The sequence below is a fragment of the Vipera ursinii genome, assembly GCF_947247035.1.
Source record: "Vipera ursinii genome assembly, chromosome: 8".
NCBI lineage: Eukaryota > Metazoa > Chordata > Lepidosauria > Squamata > Viperidae > Vipera > Vipera ursinii.
In genome coordinates this window covers 15943817-15962090 of record NC_139519.1, presented here as the reverse complement: position 1 = coordinate 15962090, position 18274 = coordinate 15943817, and the positions used below count along the sequence as shown (strand labels likewise).

Here is an 18274-nt window from a genome sequence, read left to right as displayed (position 1 = left end):
TTCTCATTTCCATAGCTGTTGCTTAACTGATGAAAACGGAACCTAACATTCTCTTCCCTCCACCTAACATCCTCCAGAGGCTTCAAGGGACCGCACCGCCCTAAGACTGAGAGCTCCTAACTCAAGACTGCCATGTTGGGGACGGCAGAAGGAGAACATCAGTACATCAGCTGGCAAACTTAAAAAAAAAACTGGATGCATTTGAGAGCCAAAGGTTTTTTTCCTGTGGCAACAGCTAAATCATAAAGCACTTTGCAGGGGGAAGTTAAAAACCGACCCTTTTTTTCTTAGGGAGGATGGTCTCCTCTCTCTCTCTCCCGGTTTTGGTTTTTTGTTTTAATCTGGCAGAAAAGGTCAGCACGCTGCATTAGTCTCCCCATCAGGCGCTGCTTCCTAATTCCGTCACGTTTTTTTGTTTCTTCCAGTGTCCAGGAAGACAGGACAGGTACCTATGAGAATGCACAAAGAGCCACAAGCGAAGGGAAAAAACCCTGCCCTCCCTCCCTATGGCCAACTGCATGAGATGCAACGGTGTTGGGAGGGGGTCTTGGGGACCCAACCCTCAGCCCCTCACTGCTGCAGGCAACTCCACCCTCCCGCTCCCCGCTGTGCTGCCCCTCCCTGACGGGCGGGAGAGACAAAGTCCTCAGTCCGATGGAGGCCTTTGGGAAGCCGAGTCTTCTGTCAGGTAGGTGGGAAGCAGCAGGGTCTAGCTAGCTAGCAGGTTGCCAGATGAGGTAGGGAGGGGTGTCTGTGGCTGGGGATGCCATCTGTCTTGTCATCCCAAAAAAGGGCTCTTGAGTGAGTTTCCAAATTCGCTGTCGGGAGAGAGAGAAGCCTTGTGGGTTTGGAAAGAGGAAGAAGGAGTGCTGCTTCTCTGAAGAGATGCAAGAGGTGAGAGGGGATGTGGACGTGAGTGTCTCGTGCGTAATCACAGGTCCTGAAGTGCACTGTGAGAAAGAAAAGAAAGAAGAAGAAAAGAAGGGAAGGGAAGAAGGGAAGGTTTAGGGAAGGAAGGAAGGAAGGAAGGAAGGAAGGAAGGAAGGAAGGAAGGAAGGAAGGAAGGAAGGAAGGAAGGAAGGAAGGAAGGAAGGAAGGGCGGCTGTGAATTGAGGGAGGGGGAAATTAGATGGTCAGCAGCCAGAGGAAAGTGGAGAGTAAAGCAAAAATCTTTTCAAGTTGCTTGTTAAATCGGACAAAGCAGATTAGAGGAGTTGCACCTCCACCAGCCCTGGCAGAGCAGGGTGGGACGTGGCTCCTCTGGGAAGGATAAGTTCTTCAAAGGCCGCCTCCCTGCCCTAAAGAGAATTGCCGCTGGTCTCAGCTCCTCTCCCTTCCCCTCCCGCCCCAGCCCAGTCTGCTTCCAAGGAAAAGTAGAACTGGAGCAAGGCTGCTCTCCGGGAATCCTTCAGGACTTGCTCTTTGGGGGACATTCGGACAGGTAAGTAGGAGCCCCCACCCCCTTCTTCAAAGATGGGAGAACATCCCCTTCCCACTTCATTGCCAGCCTTCCTAAAAAAACAGGAGAGGCACTTCGGAAACCAGAGAGAAGGGAACAAGGGGAAAGGGAATCTTGTTGAAATGTAACCAGAGAAGAGAAGAGCAACAAAGATGATTGGGGGACTGGAGGCTAAAACATATAGGGAACGGTTGCTGGAATTGGGTATGTGTAGTTTAACGAAGAGAAGGGTGAGGGTTGACATGATAGCAGTGTTCCAATATCTCAGGGGCTGCCACAAAGAAGAGGGAGTCAAGCTATTCCCCAAAGCGCCTGAAGGCAGGACAAGAAGCAACGGATGGAAACTAGTCAAGGAGAGAAGCAACCTAGAACTAAGGAGAAACTTCCTGACAGTCAGAACAATTAACCAGTGGAACAACCTGCCTCCAGAAGCTGTGAATGCTCCAACACTGGAAGTTTTTAAGAAGAGACTGGACAGCCATTTGTCTAAAATGGTATAGGGTTTCCTGCCTGAGCAGGGGTTGGACTAGATGACCTCCAAGGTCCCTTCCAACAACTTCTTCTTCTTCTTCTTCTTCTTCTTCTTCTTCTTCTTCTTCTTCTTCTTCTTCTTCTTCTTATTCTTATTATTATTATTATTATTATTATTATTATTATTATTATTATTATTATTATTATTATTATTATTAAATGTAAACAGAACAATCATTATTTTTTATATAAAAAAAGCTATTTTCTACATTTTAAAAAAAATCAAAATAGATCATTTCTGCCTGCTTAGTGGGTTAAATCAAAAAGAGGCATGCTGTATCTCTCTCTCTCTCTCTCTCTCTCTCTCTCTCTCTTGGTAGTTTTAAGCCTTAAAGTGACTGCAAAATTTATGAACTCGGGAAAAATCAGAATGATGGTGACAGGGTTTAAAGACTGATATCGGCTTGAGAGATGCGGACGGGTTCCGTGTTCCGAAAGGGATCCGGACCGACATCCCCAAGCATCTTTAAGACAGCAGCCTCTCTAGCAAACAGTAAGACAAGAGCACAGACGGGCTGTTTGGGCACAGCTGATGAATGAGGTATTCCATTACTGAAGTGACAGTTTTGATGCAAGTCTCCTTCTTGTCCTTGCAGAAAATTTAGGAGGTGGACCCTGCATATTTTACAAAGAATTGGCTCTCAGAGAGGGAAGGAATGGCACTGAATTTAAATCTGTGCTGACTCTGATGCCTACAACAGAATTATAGAATTCCTGTCTTCGTAAACTTCGTTCTGGGTTCCTCTCCTCTCCCCTTTCCCCTTTCCTTTCCTTCTTTTCTTTTCATTTCTTTTTTTCCTTTTCCCTTTTTTCTTTCCTTTTCCCTTCCCTTCCCTTCCCTCCTGCCCTTCCCCTTCCCTCCACAGAGACAGGGTACATAGCCCTTCCTCTTCCCCCACTTCCCCTCCACAACAAAATCCCTACAAAACAGAGATATCCAGGGTGGGGAGGGACAGATCACAAAATAATCAGGATGCCACCTGCAGGATTCAACCCCACCTTTTTCTACAAGCCCCTGAAAGGGATGGGCTTCTAATGCACCACCCCCACCCTCCATAGACATTCTTGTTGTAAGTTAGCCATCTACCGAAAGTCAGACAAAAGAGATGGCTCTCTATGTCTCACCCCACAGAATTCTCTCAGCTATTGTGACTTCACTTTCTGGGTTGATTTTCCTTCCGGGTGACTGAGCCAAGCCAAGCCCTGGGCTGTAAACACTCTTTTCAGGTTTGTTTTTGTTTTTTTCTTCTTCCATATTTTGCTTATGGAGTAGCACATATACTCATTTTCAAGCTAAAAGAATCTATAAAAGAAATACAAGCGCAGTTGAACTCAAGAGAAGCATCCATAGCACATCGGTGCCCACGGCTTCACTTTGCCTGCTTCTGCGTAGGAGAATAACTCCGAGTGGGACATACAAGGGTGTGCTAGTCACAGAGAAGGCACAAGCTGAGTGCCGTCGTCTTGAAATCATGTGGCGCTCAAGCTCCATCGTACGTGCTAAAAGCAATGGGTTCACTAGAGCAAGGCTCTCCAAACCTGGCAACTTTAAGCCTTCTGGACTGGCTGAGGAATTCTGGGAGTTGAAGTGCGCAAGTCTTAAAGTTGCCAAGCTTGGGGGCCTCTGCACTAGAGCACTCTTCCTTAGGTGCATCTGTGTTTTCCCTTGTAAAACAGCAGTTACATTTATTTATTTATTTATTTATTTATTTATTTAGTTAGTTAGTTAGTTAGTTAGTTAGTTAGTTAGTTAGTTAGTTAGTTAGTTTTATATGATTGCTCAACTCACTTGGTGACTGCAGGCAGCTTACAGAAGTGAAACCTCAAAGACAAAACCTCCATCTCCCTGGTGACAACTATCAAACCAACCACTTGACGAGCTCCATATCACCTTGGGGCCCCCAAGGCCCTTTAGCAAAACCATGTCTTTGTGGCCTTTCAAAAGATTATCAAGGTGGACTCCATCTTTTCTCTGTGGGGTCTGCAGAATGGAGTCAACAAAGTCAAAATGGTGGAGAGTGACTGGCCCAATGTCACCCAGCCAGTTTTCATGCCTAAAATGGGACTAGACTAGAACTCACAGTCTTTTGAGGATTGGCCCAAAGTCACCCAGCCAGCTTTCATGCCTAAGATGGGACTAGAACTCACAGTCTCCTGGTTTCTAGGCCAGCACCTTAACCGCTAAACCACTGGCCTGCTATCTCCACTGCAATGAATTCCTTAGATAAAGTAGAATAAGTAAAAGTTAGTAGGGGTGAGTTTCAAAACATCTTGCTAGGAAGAAGATTTACTCAAACCTCATATACTTGTCAAATAATTCGTTAGGAAGGTTGTCGCTTATTTTTGCCATTTTCTCAGTGGCTAGTGATAAGATAGACGTTTTGGGTCAAATACAAAAAAAACCCAAAAGCCAGTTCATGGAACAAAAGAGCAACCTTCCTTGATTTCCTTCTGGAACTGTAGTTGATATACATTTGGTTTTTTCCCCCAGATAAAATAAACCAGCTTAGCTGGGTTGCAGAACAAAAAGGAATCCTTTTTTCCCCCTCCAGAATTGGAAGAGGTGGTGAACTCACCAAAACAGTGAGCAGCACCTGGATGGAGGCTGGAAAAGTGTGTTTTCCTAAGAAAGATCACAGACCGCCTCAGCAACAGCTCCTGGAGGAAAAGCAAAGGACGAAGCCACCCACCATCTCTCTACACTGCCTTCTCTTCTGTCTGCTTCTTCCATCTTTGTCATCCTGCCTCAGCCCTGTCCCCAGGCCCACTGAAGCGAGTGGAGAAGTCATTGTAAGTCAAACCTGAAGGTGGTAAAACTCGGGGACTGAAAACTGGGGAGTAGTAACATCTAAGACAGGGTTCCCCAACCTTCACAACTTTAAGACATGTGAGCTTCAAGTCCCGGTATTCCCCAGACAGCTATGGGAGTTGAAGCCCACACCTCTTAAAGTTGCCAAGGTTGAGAAAACCTAAGGCCATGGGAATCCCAAAGGTGCTTTTTCACGAGGCAACTGGACTCGCTTGTTTTTCTTTTGAAGATGTTTCGCTTCCCTTCCAAGCTTCTTCAGCTCTGAAGAAGCTGAAGAAGCTTCTTGGATGAGAAGCGAAACGTCTTCAAAGAAAAACAAACAAGTCCAGTTGCCTCATGAAAAAACACCTTTGGCACAACCATGACCTGGATGACTGGGAATCTCCATAGGCACTAAGAAGATGGGTGCGTCTACAAAATGGCGAAAGCCAAGCCACTTCTGTTCTGCATATCTTCTCTGGGTGATTGAGGACATTGATTCGACTAGTGCAGGGGTGTCAAACTCAATTTCATTGACGGCTGCATCAGCATTGCGGTTGCCCTCGGGGCCGGGTGGGTGTGGCCTGAGTGGGCGTGCCCTACTGGGTGGGCATGGCTAAAGTGCGTATGGCCTACTGGGTGGGCGTGGCCAGCTCTACATCGTTGGCATCAAGGGTGCCTATGGGGGCCTGGGCAGGAGTGGGACAGATCTGAGGGTCTCTGGCAGAAGGAGGGTCTCTGGGCCAGGGCCAAGGCAGTGGGAACCGTTCCCTCACTGTTTTCAGGATGGCTTCACGGGCAACATGAAACCATTTCGCAGGCCGGATCTGGCCCCCGGGCCTTGTGTTTGACATGTCTGGACTAGTGTTTCTCAACTTCAGCAACTTTAAATGTGGACTTCAACTCCCCAAAACTCCCTAACCGACAGTCTGTCTGGGGAACTCTGGAAGTTGAAGTCCACCTCTCTTAAAGTTGCTGAGATTGAACACCCTTGAGTTGGAGAAGTGGGCTTTCGTGAAAGGTAGTGCGATTTTTTTCTTCCCTGAGAGCACCTTAAAAACAAATTAAAAGCCCAATTGTTGGATGAATTAAAAGCCCACCATTTCATAAATTAAATCTAAACTCTTTAAGAAATGAAAAACCAGCAATTTGGTAGAGAAAAGCATTCCAAAAACCTGGCTGCATCTTTCAGGGCTTGGGTAAAATGCAGAATCCACTATTTTGTTCATTTTAAATCGTCTTTTATTCTAATTCCATTTTAAATTGTATTTTATCAAATTCCATTTTAAATTGCTTTTATCAAATTTTAGTAACAATTTGTGCTGGATATAGCCCAAGGGCTAATCAATAAAGCTGTTGTTCACAATTTTGTAGCTAGGTATTTGAGAATTGGCCCTGTGGTTTTTCTTCTGCATAGCCAAAGAAGCAGTGTGAGCAAATTAGACAGGCCTGGTTTAAGAAATTTAGAATTCCCAGGAGGAAAGCTATGATTGCAGTATCTCATGTTATCTGCTGATCATCTTTGTTTAGGAGTGGTTAATACATTATGGATACCTTCCACCTGCTGATCCTGCTACAGGCCAACGACAGACGTGGGAAGATATGACAACAGCCCTTCGTACGATGCAGCGTTTTGCTGGCATTGCAGAAACTGGGATTCTAGGTATAACAAAACTGAGAGATATTAGTATCTTGCTTGTTCTCCTTGGGGACCCATGGTTTTGCAGTGGATATCTCTCTCAACCCAAAAATGTCCAATTTCCAAGAAATTGAGGCAAGGCAAGTTGAAACACAAAGGGCAAGGACCGAAAGTTTAAATTTGGCCGTGCATAGAAATGTTCTTTGAACACCATAGAAAAGCAAAATGAACTCTGCAAAATAAAGAGGTGGGAAATTGATATGTCCTAGGAAAATGCTCCACTTCCTTGCAGAATTGAAGTCGAACTAGTTGAGTTTTTCACTGTGAAACATTTCTGGGTGTTTTCTTTCCCTCCCCTTGAATTCTGGCAGATGATGCCACACTGAGTCTGATCCGGATGCCTCGCTGTGCCTTGCCTGATATTATCTCCCACATCCCCCCAAAGTTTTCTTTGAAGGCAAGTGCAAGGAAGAAGAGATGGCAGAGGAGAAAAAGTCAGAAGAGACGCAGCGTTGATTCAGTTTGGACTAAAAGAAACATCTCCTGGAAGTAGGTATCCACATGTAGGCTTAATGCAATGTTTCTCAACCGTGGCAACTTTAAGAGGGGTAGACTTCCAACCCCCAGCCTTCCCCAGCCACGCATCTTAAAATTGCTCAGGCTGAGAAACACTAGTTGGGTGGGAAAATAGACTGAGAAAAGAATTGTGCCCTGTACAAAGATTCAGTGGCAGGGTTCAGACAATTAGGCTAACATGGAAATGGGTAGCTGGTGGTTTATTATGGTTAGATGAATCCAGCAATGGAGTCTGCCTGCTAAGGGAACCTGGGCATCGCGTTAAGCCATTATAAAGTCTATTTGTTTTGGGTATGGTGTGTTATGTGAAGCCAGGAATTGTGTTTCATTAAACCTAGTTTAGGATTAGTGTAAATCCATCTTATTTTTCCCGTAGGGTGAAGAGCTATCCCCAAAGAGCCCGTCTCAGCCGAGAGATGATGCGAGTATTGATCTATTATGCCCTAAAGGTTTGGAGTGAAGCTATCCCATTAACTTTCCATGAGGTTGGGGGCCACACTGCTGACATCTCTGTGGAGTTCCTCCATTTGGATCACCATGACAACTATCCGTTTGATGGACCTGGTGGGATGGTGGCCCATGCTTTCTTTCCCGGAGACCCCCAGAGGGCTGGCACTGTCCATTTTGATGGGGACGAAGAATGGACTTTCCGCTCACCAGGTAATTTGACTTTCTCGCATAGTGGAAGAGTTAAGAACTGTAAACCTGTTCAGGTGTTTGCCTGACTGCATGGAAGGCTCACCTTGGATAGAGAATGGGTCCATGCATAGTGTTATGTATTGGGTTTGTGGTATTACACCACGTGCATTGCTGGAGGAGCTAACGGCTCTCCAGCAACCCAGACAGGCCGTCTTCAGTCTTGCAATTGGTCAGCCCCGGGCGGCAAGCGTGGGTTCAAACCTATTGGCTGCCACCTAGGGGCTAGGCTATATATTGTGGCTGGGTGCGGCCCAAGCTTCAGTACAGTTCCAGCAAGAATAAAAGAATGAGTTTCCCTGTACTCAGTCTTGTGTCATCATTCCTGCTCACCAGAGCCCACAACTTAACACATAGAATCCTGCCCTTGTCTTCTCCTGTCACCCCACTTTTATCTAAAAGTCTGAAGGTCAACTGTACTTGCCTTGCCTTGAATGTGAGTAGACCCTCTGAGTGACTTTAAGGCTGCATGTACTTTTCTCACCCCATGCTGACCTCCCTATGGGTTCAGGTGAGTGTCCAAAAGGAGCAACAATGAATCTGAGGAGGTGGTTGAACTTGTGACATGGAGGTAGGGTAACCATCAAACAAAAAAAGCACAGTAAAGTCAACATATACATTCCCTAATGCATTTTCTGATGTAGTTCTTTTATCACAGGGATTTTTCATTGTTTTCTCGAAACTTCCAAAGTAGGGCCCCTAATTTCTACCTCAACCAAAAAAAGATTACTTTCTTTGACCATCATCATGTCTTTATTGCCACCATTTCATCTTTTTTTTTTTGATGTTGCTCTCAGACTTCCACCATAACCCAAGAAAGAATTTGTCTTTCTAATTTCGTGTGGGGAAGGTTTGGTGGAAACCAGTGTTGAAAAACAAAAAGTGAAAATACGGGTTTTACATTTCCGTATATAAATACAACTGTTTTAGTAGTCTGGCCAATCTGACTTTTCCTCTATCCACTAAGCAGGCTGAGATGTTGCCCTGTATCCAAAGATTCACCCTCTGATGCAACCCAGTCCCATCATCTAGGATGGAGACCTAGGTTCAACTTTGAGGGCAAATCTAGTTCTCTGCTCTGGAGTATCTGATGGCTGAAGTTTGAGAACTGTTGGGGAGGAGCGTCTATGGAGATTCTCAGTCATCCAGGTCAAAGGTGCTTTTTCAAAGGGCAACTGGATTTTTTTTGTTTTTTCTTGAAGAGGTTTCACCACTCTTGAACAAAGAAACAAAGAAAGTCTAGTTCAGGGTTAGGCAACTTTGGCTCTTTTATGACTCGTGGACTTCAACTCCCAGAATTCCTGAGCCAGCATGTCTGGCTCAGGAATTCTGGGGGTTGAAGTCCACGAGTCATAAAAGAGCCAAGTTGCCTACCCCTGGTCTAGTTGTAGGAGAGGAGCCATTTTAAGAGGAGGCAGCCATTATCCATAGGTACTTTTCATACCTAATCTGGACTCAGCATTGTTCACAGTTCTCAAGATGCCATAAAAGATTCAACAAAGAGTGGATCCATTACTTTATAGGAAATTATTGGACAGGATGATATTTTTGCTGTCCTTTTGATCCTGTGTTGTGTTATTTGTGATGCCTTCTCTCATTTTGTAGACTCAGTCTGGACCACTCAATCAGTGATTTTCATTGTTTGACAGATGACTTTGGCACCGACCTTTTTGCTGTGGCCATTCATGAATTTGGCCACAGCCTTGGCTTAGCACATTCATCTTCCAAGCACTCTATCATGCGCCCATATTACCGGGGACCTGTAGGAGACCCATTGCAATACCAGTTGCACATGGAGGATCATGCTGAAATCCAGAAGCTTTACGGTAAGTGCAACAATATGGGATCTTAATTAAACGTTGCTGGGAGGCGGTCAACCTATTCTCCAAAGCCCTTGAAGGCAGAAGAAGAAGCAATGGATGGAAACTGATCAAAGGGAGAATTAGTTTAGAAGTAAGGAGAAATTTCCTAACAGTTAGAACAATTAATCAGTGGAATGACTTGCCTCCAGAAGTTGTGGGTACTCCAACACTAGAAGTTTTTAAGAAGAGATTGGGCAACCATTTGTCTGAAATGGTGGATGGTTTCCTGCCTGAGCAGGGGGTTGGACTAGAAGACCTCTGAGGTCCCTTCCAACTCTTATTATTCTGTCTTCTGAGTTAACACCTTGCCTGAGTCCTGTGGATAGCCCAACTTTCTCAACTTTGTCCAGTAGATCCAGTGGACTTCAACTCCTATTAATACCCACCACCAACAGGCTTGACATCTAAGGGGTCTGTTAATGACCAGGTTGGGGAAAGCAGATCTACTGCAATTTTTTTTAAAAAAAACTTTTTTAAAAATCTTGGTACAATAGCTAACTCTGAAGGTATTGGTTTTGCATGTCCAACCCATTCTTTAATCTGTAGGTCTGAAATAGTGAACAAGAACTGTGTGATTCCGCCCCCCCCCCTACTTTTCATTTAAATTCATTGTTTTAATATCCTTGATCCACATAATAATTATGTAGTAATACGATAAATATCCATACTCATTATGAGGATTGTTTGTAAAGTCAGTCAACCAAGCCTCCCATATTTTCTGCCGAATCGCCTTCAGACAGTGGCTCATCACTATAAGTAAATGTGCCACTATCAGTTCTGAAATAGTTCCAGCCCAACTTTTAGTGATGGACTGTGTGTTTGTGTGTGTATGTGTGAGTGTATGTCTGTATTTGACCAAGCAGGTTGACGCAGTTCAATAGCTTTCAGTCTAATTTGTATTGGCTTTCTTTTCAACATTTGTCTGGACTGTCTATTCCCATTTTCAAGGTCTTGGTTATGATCTTTAAGTCCTTACATGGCATGGGTCCGGGATACCTCGAGGACCACCTGCTGCCGGCGTCAACTCCCCTCTGCCCTGTGCGTGCCCACAGAGAGGGCCTCCTCAGGGTGCCTCCAGTCAGGGAATGTCGACTGGTGGCCCCCAGGGGGAGGGCCTTCTCTGTGGGTGCCCCGGCACTATGAAACCAACTGCCGGTTGAGCTCCGGATGGCATCGGACCTCCGATCCTTCCGTCGCGGGTTGAAAACCCACTTGTTTGAGTTAGCTGGTCTGGCCTGAAGGGGAATATGGGTTTTTTAATTGGTTTTATTATTTTACTATTGCTGTATTTTAATTGGGCATGGTTTAATTTTCTTTTAATTTTTGTATACCTATTTATATATGCCCTGTGAACCGCCCTGAGTCCCTAGGGAGAAGGGCGATATAGAAATCCAATAAATGAAATGAAATGAAATTTTCTGAAATGTATGCCACCAAAATTCTTCTTTTCCCTTAACACATTTCCTTTTTCCCCCTCTCCTTTTCAAACCAGGGATGAAAGTTTTTCAGTCCACAGAGAAGCATGATGTAACCACCCCATTGCCAGGCCTTCTCTCCTTATCACAGGATTTCCCTGCAGTCAGGTTAGATGTTACTCTTTATACTTTATTTGCAAAGGGTAAATCAAGGTCTATTTCTGATAGCCTCTGAGGGGATCTGTTGGATGATCCCAGCTTTGGCACCACTGCAGCATTAAATATAAGATTCTGTAGAAAGATGTAGATTAGACTCATGCATTAGATTGTCTGACTATGATCGATTGAACAAGCAACAATGATCTGGTTTTAGACAGCGTGCTAAGCCCTAAACCAGCCATACTTTAGAAACCACAGTGGTCTTCACATGTACAGTATGCGCCACTTCACTGTGTCTCCAATATTGTATCTCCAATCAAGATCACGTGAAGTGTTAATACCACTTTGCAATGCCTTGGTAAGGCCACACTTGGAATACTGCATACAATTTTGGTCACCACAATATAAAAAAGATGATGAGACTCTAGAAAGAGTACAGAGAAGAGCAACAAAGATGATTAGGGGACTGGAGGCTGAAACATATACGGAACGGTTGCTGGAATTGGGTCTGTCTAGTCTAATGAACAGAAGGACGAGGGGGCACATGATAGCAGTCTTCCAATATCTCAGGGGCTGCCCCAAAGAAGACGGAATCAAGCTATTCTCCAAAGCACCTGAAGGCAGGACAAGAAGCAACAGATGAAAAATAAACAAGGAGAGAAGCAACCTAGAACTAAGGAGAAACTTCCTGACAGTTAGAACAATTAACCAGTGGAACAATCTGCCTCCAGAAGCTGTGAATGCTCCAACACTGGAAGTTTGTAAGAAGAAATTGGACAACCATTTATCTGAAATAGTATAGGGCAGTGGTGGCGAACCTTTTAGAGACTGAGTGTCCAAACTGCAACCCAAAACCCACTTATGTATTGTTGGGTGCTGGGTGGGCATGGCCCATTGGGTGGGCATGGCTGTGGTGGTAACGGCAGACTGGATGGGGCTAAAAAGTTCAATCAATCAATTTTAACTTTGCGAGATCTTTTTTTTTCCCCGTGAGAAGTTGAAATTGATTGATTGAACCTTTTTTTTTTGCACACGGTGTCGAAGGCCTAAAGCAAATAAAACCCAGTTGAAGGCCTAGGAGTGGGGCAGTGGCATGTGTGCCCACAGAGAGGGCTCTGCGTGCCACCTGTAGCACGCATGCCATAGGTTTGCCAACACGGGTATAGGGTTTCCTGCCTGAACAGGGGGTTGGACTAGATGATCTCCAAGGTACCTTCCAACTTAATTATCATTATCATTATTATTATTATTTCACAGTTCTGTGACTGTATGCACTAACATTACAATAGTTTGCCTCAAATTTGTTTTACTACTACCAATTTGCAGAGACTAAGAGGTAACAGTAAAGTTCTTATATAGAGATAAAACTTGCTGTTATTGTTAATATGGTGAATAATTTTAGTCTTTGTCTAATAATGAAGTTTATATTTAAGCAAATGCCACTTCTCAAAGTCAGGGTAGCATAATATGTTAAACTATAACTGAAGAAAACAGGCTATAATCCCAATTTAGCCATGAAGCTCACAAAGGCACTTATAAAAGCTGGACATATGACCATGTTTTAATCTTGATATTTCAGCTTAAGATATAAGTAAGGTATTCTGGCCACTGAAGGAGAACTTTGTTTTTCCATCTGTGATGGCAAACAGACAAACCAGGAAATCCAGCACTAAACATATTTTCCCACGTTGTTCAAAAATGGGGTGAAAACCCGGCCAATAGTTGCAGAACAAGCTTGGCTATTAAATCATGGTCTGATGCTGGTTGAACCTGAAGCATTTCCACTTTGAACAAAAAAAGGGAAATAATCAAATTCAGGTGAGATGACTTCTGCCCCTCAGATTGATTTAGTGTTCCATTTATCTCGCCTTGACTTTCTTAGAGGGAAATTCAACGGATATATACTCAAAATCTACTTCATAATAGAACAATACACATTGCTGCCTGGGGGTAAAATGTACTTTTCACGCTGCTGGCAGATCTTTTTCTATCTCTAATGAAACCAGTACTGTGTTTAGGGATTCCACTGGCTGAGTTGTTTTCCCGCCCCCCACCCCACCCCCCAATTTCCTTGTTCCAGACCAGGAAACGGATTACCTGACCGATGTACCTCCAACATCGATGCTGTTGCTCAGATCCGTGGAGAAACGTTCTTTTTCAAAGGTTAGTTACCTTACAGACCAAGCAGCTTCTTCCTCTCAGGGTGCACAAAAGAGGCTGGAGTGTTATTATTGGATGGGGTATTGGGCAGATGGTCAAGAGATCCAGATTTAGGGTCAGCCCCTTCTTTTTTAATCGAGTAGAAATTCCAGTACTAACAGGCAGGGCAAAGCCCCTCTGTCCATACCATACATATTTTTTTTATAAACTTCAATCTTGTCTTTCCTTACTTGCCTTTTTTTAAAAGAAGCCCCGTTTTCTAATTCTCTTCATTGTCTTCTTTCAATTCTTCATTACCTTTTTGGAATGCTCATATTGATAGGCTAGGGACGCGGTGGCTCAGTGGGTTAGGACGTTGAGCTTGTTGATCAGAAGGTCGGCAGTTTGGCGGGTCGAATCCCTAGTGCCGCGTAGCAGAGTGAGCGCCTGTTACTCGTCCCAGCTTCTGCCAACCTAGCAGTTCAAAAGCATGTAAAAATGCAAGTAGAAAAATAGGGACCACTCCGGTGGGAAGGTAACAGCGTTCCGTGCGCCTCTGGCGTCTAGTCATGCCGGCCACATGACCACGGAGACGTCCTCGGACAAGCGCTGGCTCTTTAGCTTTGAAACGGAGATGAGCACCGGCCCCTAGAGTTGGAAACAACTAGCATGCATGTGTGGGGGAACCTTTACCTTTACCTTATTGATAGCCTCATATTCATCCATGTCTACACACACACACACACACACACACACACACACACACACCAAAATACCTGCCAAAAAAGAGGATCACCTTTTAGATGGAAATTAATCTCTCTTTCTTTTTTTCTATTCCTGCTCTTGTGGCAGATCAGTACTTCTGGCGCCTGTCCCAAAGCCGGCATCTCTCTTCTCCCCAACCAGCTCTGATCACTCATTTCTGGCGAGGACTTCCTTCTACTCTCCACAAAGTAGACGCTGTTTATGAGAGACCAGCAGATCATCGCATCCTCTTCTTCAGTGGTGAGAAGATCAGAAGGGCAAAGTGAGCTGGGCAAAGGCAGAAGGATATTCTGTTCCAATAAAACGTGATGTGTTTTTAAGCCAATGGCCATGGCAGATATACAGAATGCAGGACCAAGTAAAGAAGAAGCATAATTATTTAATTACTTTAAAGCAACTGGTGTGATTTCAAAGCGCAAAATATACACTCATCCTCTATATAACCAACTGCAGGCCCAGACAGAAACCTGCAGAATAAGAAGTGTGTTAGAAATTTTGTTTATACATAGCGCCATAGATCAAAAAAGTGTACAGTCACCATGTACTTTACTACTTAACTATTTTTAACAGGAAACAGGAAACTCTACTTATGACAAAAAAACATAAAGTATATACTATAGATCCAAACTTGTAAACACTGACTTCTACTGCCTGAATGCTACTGTAGTTGTTACACAAAATTACATTCCAACAATAAATTCCAACAAAGTGATTTGCTGTTTCATCTCATATACAGGTAGTCCTTGACTTAGCATTGGTGTGTTAGTGTCCTTTTGAAATTAGGACAAGCCCCACCCAAAAGGTAGTTATAATCAAGCTATTTGCAGTGTCCTGTAATCATGTGTCCATGATTTACAATATTTTTCCCCCAGAAACTGGCATTTTCTTTTGATTTCAGGCAAAAAATACTCTATTGCAAACAATGGACTTGCTTTATGACTGCTGCATTTTCTTAACAACTGCCATGGAAAAAGTCATAAAATTGGGCACAATCACCCGCTTAAGGACTATCATGGCTTACAACTGTAATTATGGTTGTAAGTCGAGGACAACCTGTACTCTGTCCAGCATGCTTTTTCTAAAGCCTGGTCAATCGGTATCACTGAAAAGCCCACCAACAAGGGGCTCCAATGCTGCCTCCCCTTTCAAATCCTTCTAAAAATGAAAATCTTTATGTCAGTGAGAGGTGACACCATCAGTCAATGTGGAGCAGGGGTAGGCAACCTTGGCTCTTTTATGACTCGTGGACTTCAACTCCCAGAATTCCTGAGCTGGCATGGCTCAGCTTGGAAATCTCTCCCTTTTCCCTCAGCATGGCTGGCTCAGGAATTCTGGGAGTTGAAGTCCACGAGTCATAAAAGAGCCAAGGTTGCCTACCCCTGGACTGGGGGCACCAAATACCTTTGAACTGGCACTGCCCATTAGCAAATTTCCAGGACCATATTCCAATTCATCATCTGTTTCAACTATATGCTGCTCGAAGCCAAAAGATTTAACCGCTCCCTCAACCCCTCCAGATGCTGCCTATCTGTCCCATCTCTTTTGAAACAAATGAGCATATTTTCCTACTTCAATCGTCCTCAAATTGTCTGTTCTCCCAAAATAGGACTTCAGCCCACAGGGTAAGGCAGAGTCTTCTGTGAAGTGAAGGCCGTACTACCAGAAAGCCTCTAGCTTGGGAAAAATTCTAGAGGTGAAGATGCTAGGCTGATGATTTGCTTTGTAACCTGCATGTTATCTCCCTCTCATTTCTGTTAATTAAAATAAATCAGGTGAGGCCAGGAGCCTGGTAGCATTAAGGGAGATGATTTCAAGTTTCTAGTCCATGGGGCAGGTGATCCTGAATGAATGGTTTCAATAACAAGCTATTACTGTTGCTCATGCCATTCTCTTTCTCTCTCCATTCTTTACTCAAGGGCCTCTCTACTGGGTATTTAAAGACAACGGTGTGGAGGAGGGCTACCCTCGCCCAGTCACAGACTTTGGTCTGCCCCAAGGGGGCATCCGTGGTGCTTTCTCCTGGCCTTCAGACCAGAAAACCTATTTCTTCAAGGGAGACCTTTACTGGTGCTACGATGAGATGACACAGCACATAGAGGACACTTCCCCTCTCGTCCTACAATCCTGGGAGCAGTTCTCCTCCTCTGTTGACTCTATCTTGAGTGAAAGTGATGGTGAGTTGGCTGTTGTCCATAGGTTGACTCAGATGATTCCCTGCATTCCTGTTGATCTGGGTGCTTGGGAATCGTGAGATGCCATGGGGTCTCCAGTCTATCCTACCCTTTCAAGGTGCAGAACAATCAGGTCCTTTCAGCTTTCAAATGTCTATGTCCATGGTGGCGAACCTATGGCACGTGTGCCACAGGTGGCATGCAGAGCCCTCTCTGTGGGCACGTGCGCCGTCACCCCAGTCCTAGGCCTTCAGCTACGTTTCATAAAACCTTTTTGCTTTAGGCTTCTGCCGCCGTGTGCAAAAAAAAAAAGTTCAATGAATAAATCAATTTCAACTTCTCGTGGGAAAAAAAAGATCTCGCAAAGTTGGAATTGATTGATTGAACTTTTTAGTCCCACCCAGTCTGCCGTTACCACCACAGCCACGCCCACTCAATGGGCCACACCCACCCAATTGATCACACCCACCCAACAGGCCACGCCCACCCAGCACCCGACGATACATAAGTGGGTTTTGGGTTGCAGTTTGGGCACTCGGTCTCTAAAAGGTTCACCATCACTGATCTATGTAGATTCTCAATCATCCAGGTCATGATTGTCCCAAAGGTGCTTTTTCCAAAAGGCAGATGGACTTTCTTGGGGTTTTTTTCCCTTTGAAAATGTTTCGCTTCTCATCCAAGAAGCCTCTTGGATGAGAAGCAAAATGTTTTCAAAGTGGGGGGGGACAAGAAAATCCAGTTGGCTTTTGGAAAAAGCACCTCTGGGACAAGCAGATCCTTTGCACAAAGGGTGCTGTGAGAAAGGAAGAATTCACACCGTGTGAAATAAAAGGGTCTGATGTGCATGTATGGGTCACCTGATCAAAATTCAGACACTAGGCAACTGACTCACATTTATGACAGTTGCAGTGTCCCGGGGTCATGTGATCTTTTGCGACAAGCAAAGTCAATGAGGAAGCCAGATTCACTTAAGAACTGTGCCACCAATTTAACAACTGCAGCGATTCCCCTAACGACTGTAGCAAGAAAGGTTGTAAAATGGGACGGGATTTACTTAACAGCTGTCTCACCTAGCAGCAAATGTTAGGCTCAATTGTGGCTGTAGGTTGAGCATTATCTGTGTTGCTTCTGCTTCCTCTTCCAAACCATTCTGTACTGTATATTATTCCAGGGACTTTTCTCAGTCTTCTGCAACTCTGCGTCAATCTATTGCTGCTCTCACTTCTCTGTCCTGCTGCAGGAACACTGTATGTTTTTAAGGGCCGACAGTACTGGAAGTTTGACCGGGACACCCTTCAACTCCAAGCTGGATACCCTCGTTCCGTTGCCACCGATTGGTTGGATTGCACCGCTGAACCTCAAAGGGTAACGCCTACTAGCCCTTCATTGGGAGTTAGACTTCCACCCAACTTCCGAGGACCTCAACTGGAAGTTGAGGGACGTGTGTGTTTTTGTGCTGCTTTTCCTGCCATTTCTTCCCCCTTGCTCAATATTTTGCCCTTGGCTGTCTTGATCCTGCAAGGACCTGCCTAGGGTGGATGAGGAATATTGACCTTGGGTTGCCCTGTGTATTTCTCCATGACCTTGATTTGAGGCAGTATCTCGGAGGATCACATTGCACATCTGTGGCTGGACAAAAAGAGCCCTCCTGATGAAGCTGGAAGTGACAAGCCCTTGAGATGCAGGCTGAGGTTGCCCATCCTTCAAGGTGTGGCGGCCTCACTTTGCTAGAACGGAAGAGCAGCAAAAAGGCCCAGAGATGGCACCGTCGGAACTTGTGCTTCAGATAGCAACCTTTCTGTAAAATAACAAAGGAGCTGGAAGATGGACACTAAGGGAATCAGAACGTCCAATCACAAGACAAAAAAAAAAAGCTTTGATAGACTCTAGGAAGTGGAAAATAAGGAGCTCTTTTGTTAAAGAAGGAACCAAAGATAACTCCTCCCAACCTGGTCAATTCTTTTTATGTTGTAAAAGTTCTCCCTAGGCCTAGGCCAGGGGTAGGCAACCTTGGCTCTTTTATGACTCGTGGACTTCAACTCCCAGAACTCCTGAGCCAGCTGACTCAGGAATT

General features: G+C 44.6%; 1 protein-coding gene across 1 annotated transcript; it reads left to right on the top strand.

Annotated features, from left to right (window-relative positions):
- Positions 1 to 351: 351 nt before the first annotated feature.
- LOC310643801 (matrix metalloproteinase-17-like) lies at positions 352 to 18178 on the top strand. Its single transcript, XM_083368380.1, has 11 exons — positions 352 to 688; positions 4543 to 4780; positions 6309 to 6441; positions 6789 to 6966; positions 7370 to 7653; positions 9339 to 9515; positions 11044 to 11134; positions 13206 to 13288; positions 14117 to 14269; positions 15946 to 16203; positions 17441 to 18178. Exons 1-11 carry the CDS (start codon positions 507 to 509, stop codon positions 17731 to 17733), a joined length of 2070 nt encoding a protein of 689 aa, XP_083224506.1. The 5' UTR covers positions 352 to 506; the 3' UTR covers positions 17734 to 18178.
- Positions 18179 to 18274: the final 96 nt, after the last annotated feature.

Bases quoted from the DNA above. Each gene is read 5' to 3' on its own strand.
- LOC310643801 (XM_083368380.1), top strand. From the start codon at position 507: ATGGCCAACTGCATGAGATGCAACGGTGTTGGGAGGGGGTCTTGGGGA. The intron at 4,781-6,308 runs GTAAGTCAAACC...ATCTTTGTTTAG, and splicing joins AAGCGAGTGGAGAAGTCATT to GAGTGGTTAATACATTATGG. The intron at 16,204-17,440 runs GTGAGTTGGCTG...GTCCTGCTGCAG, and splicing joins TATCTTGAGTGAAAGTGATG to GAACACTGTATGTTTTTAAG.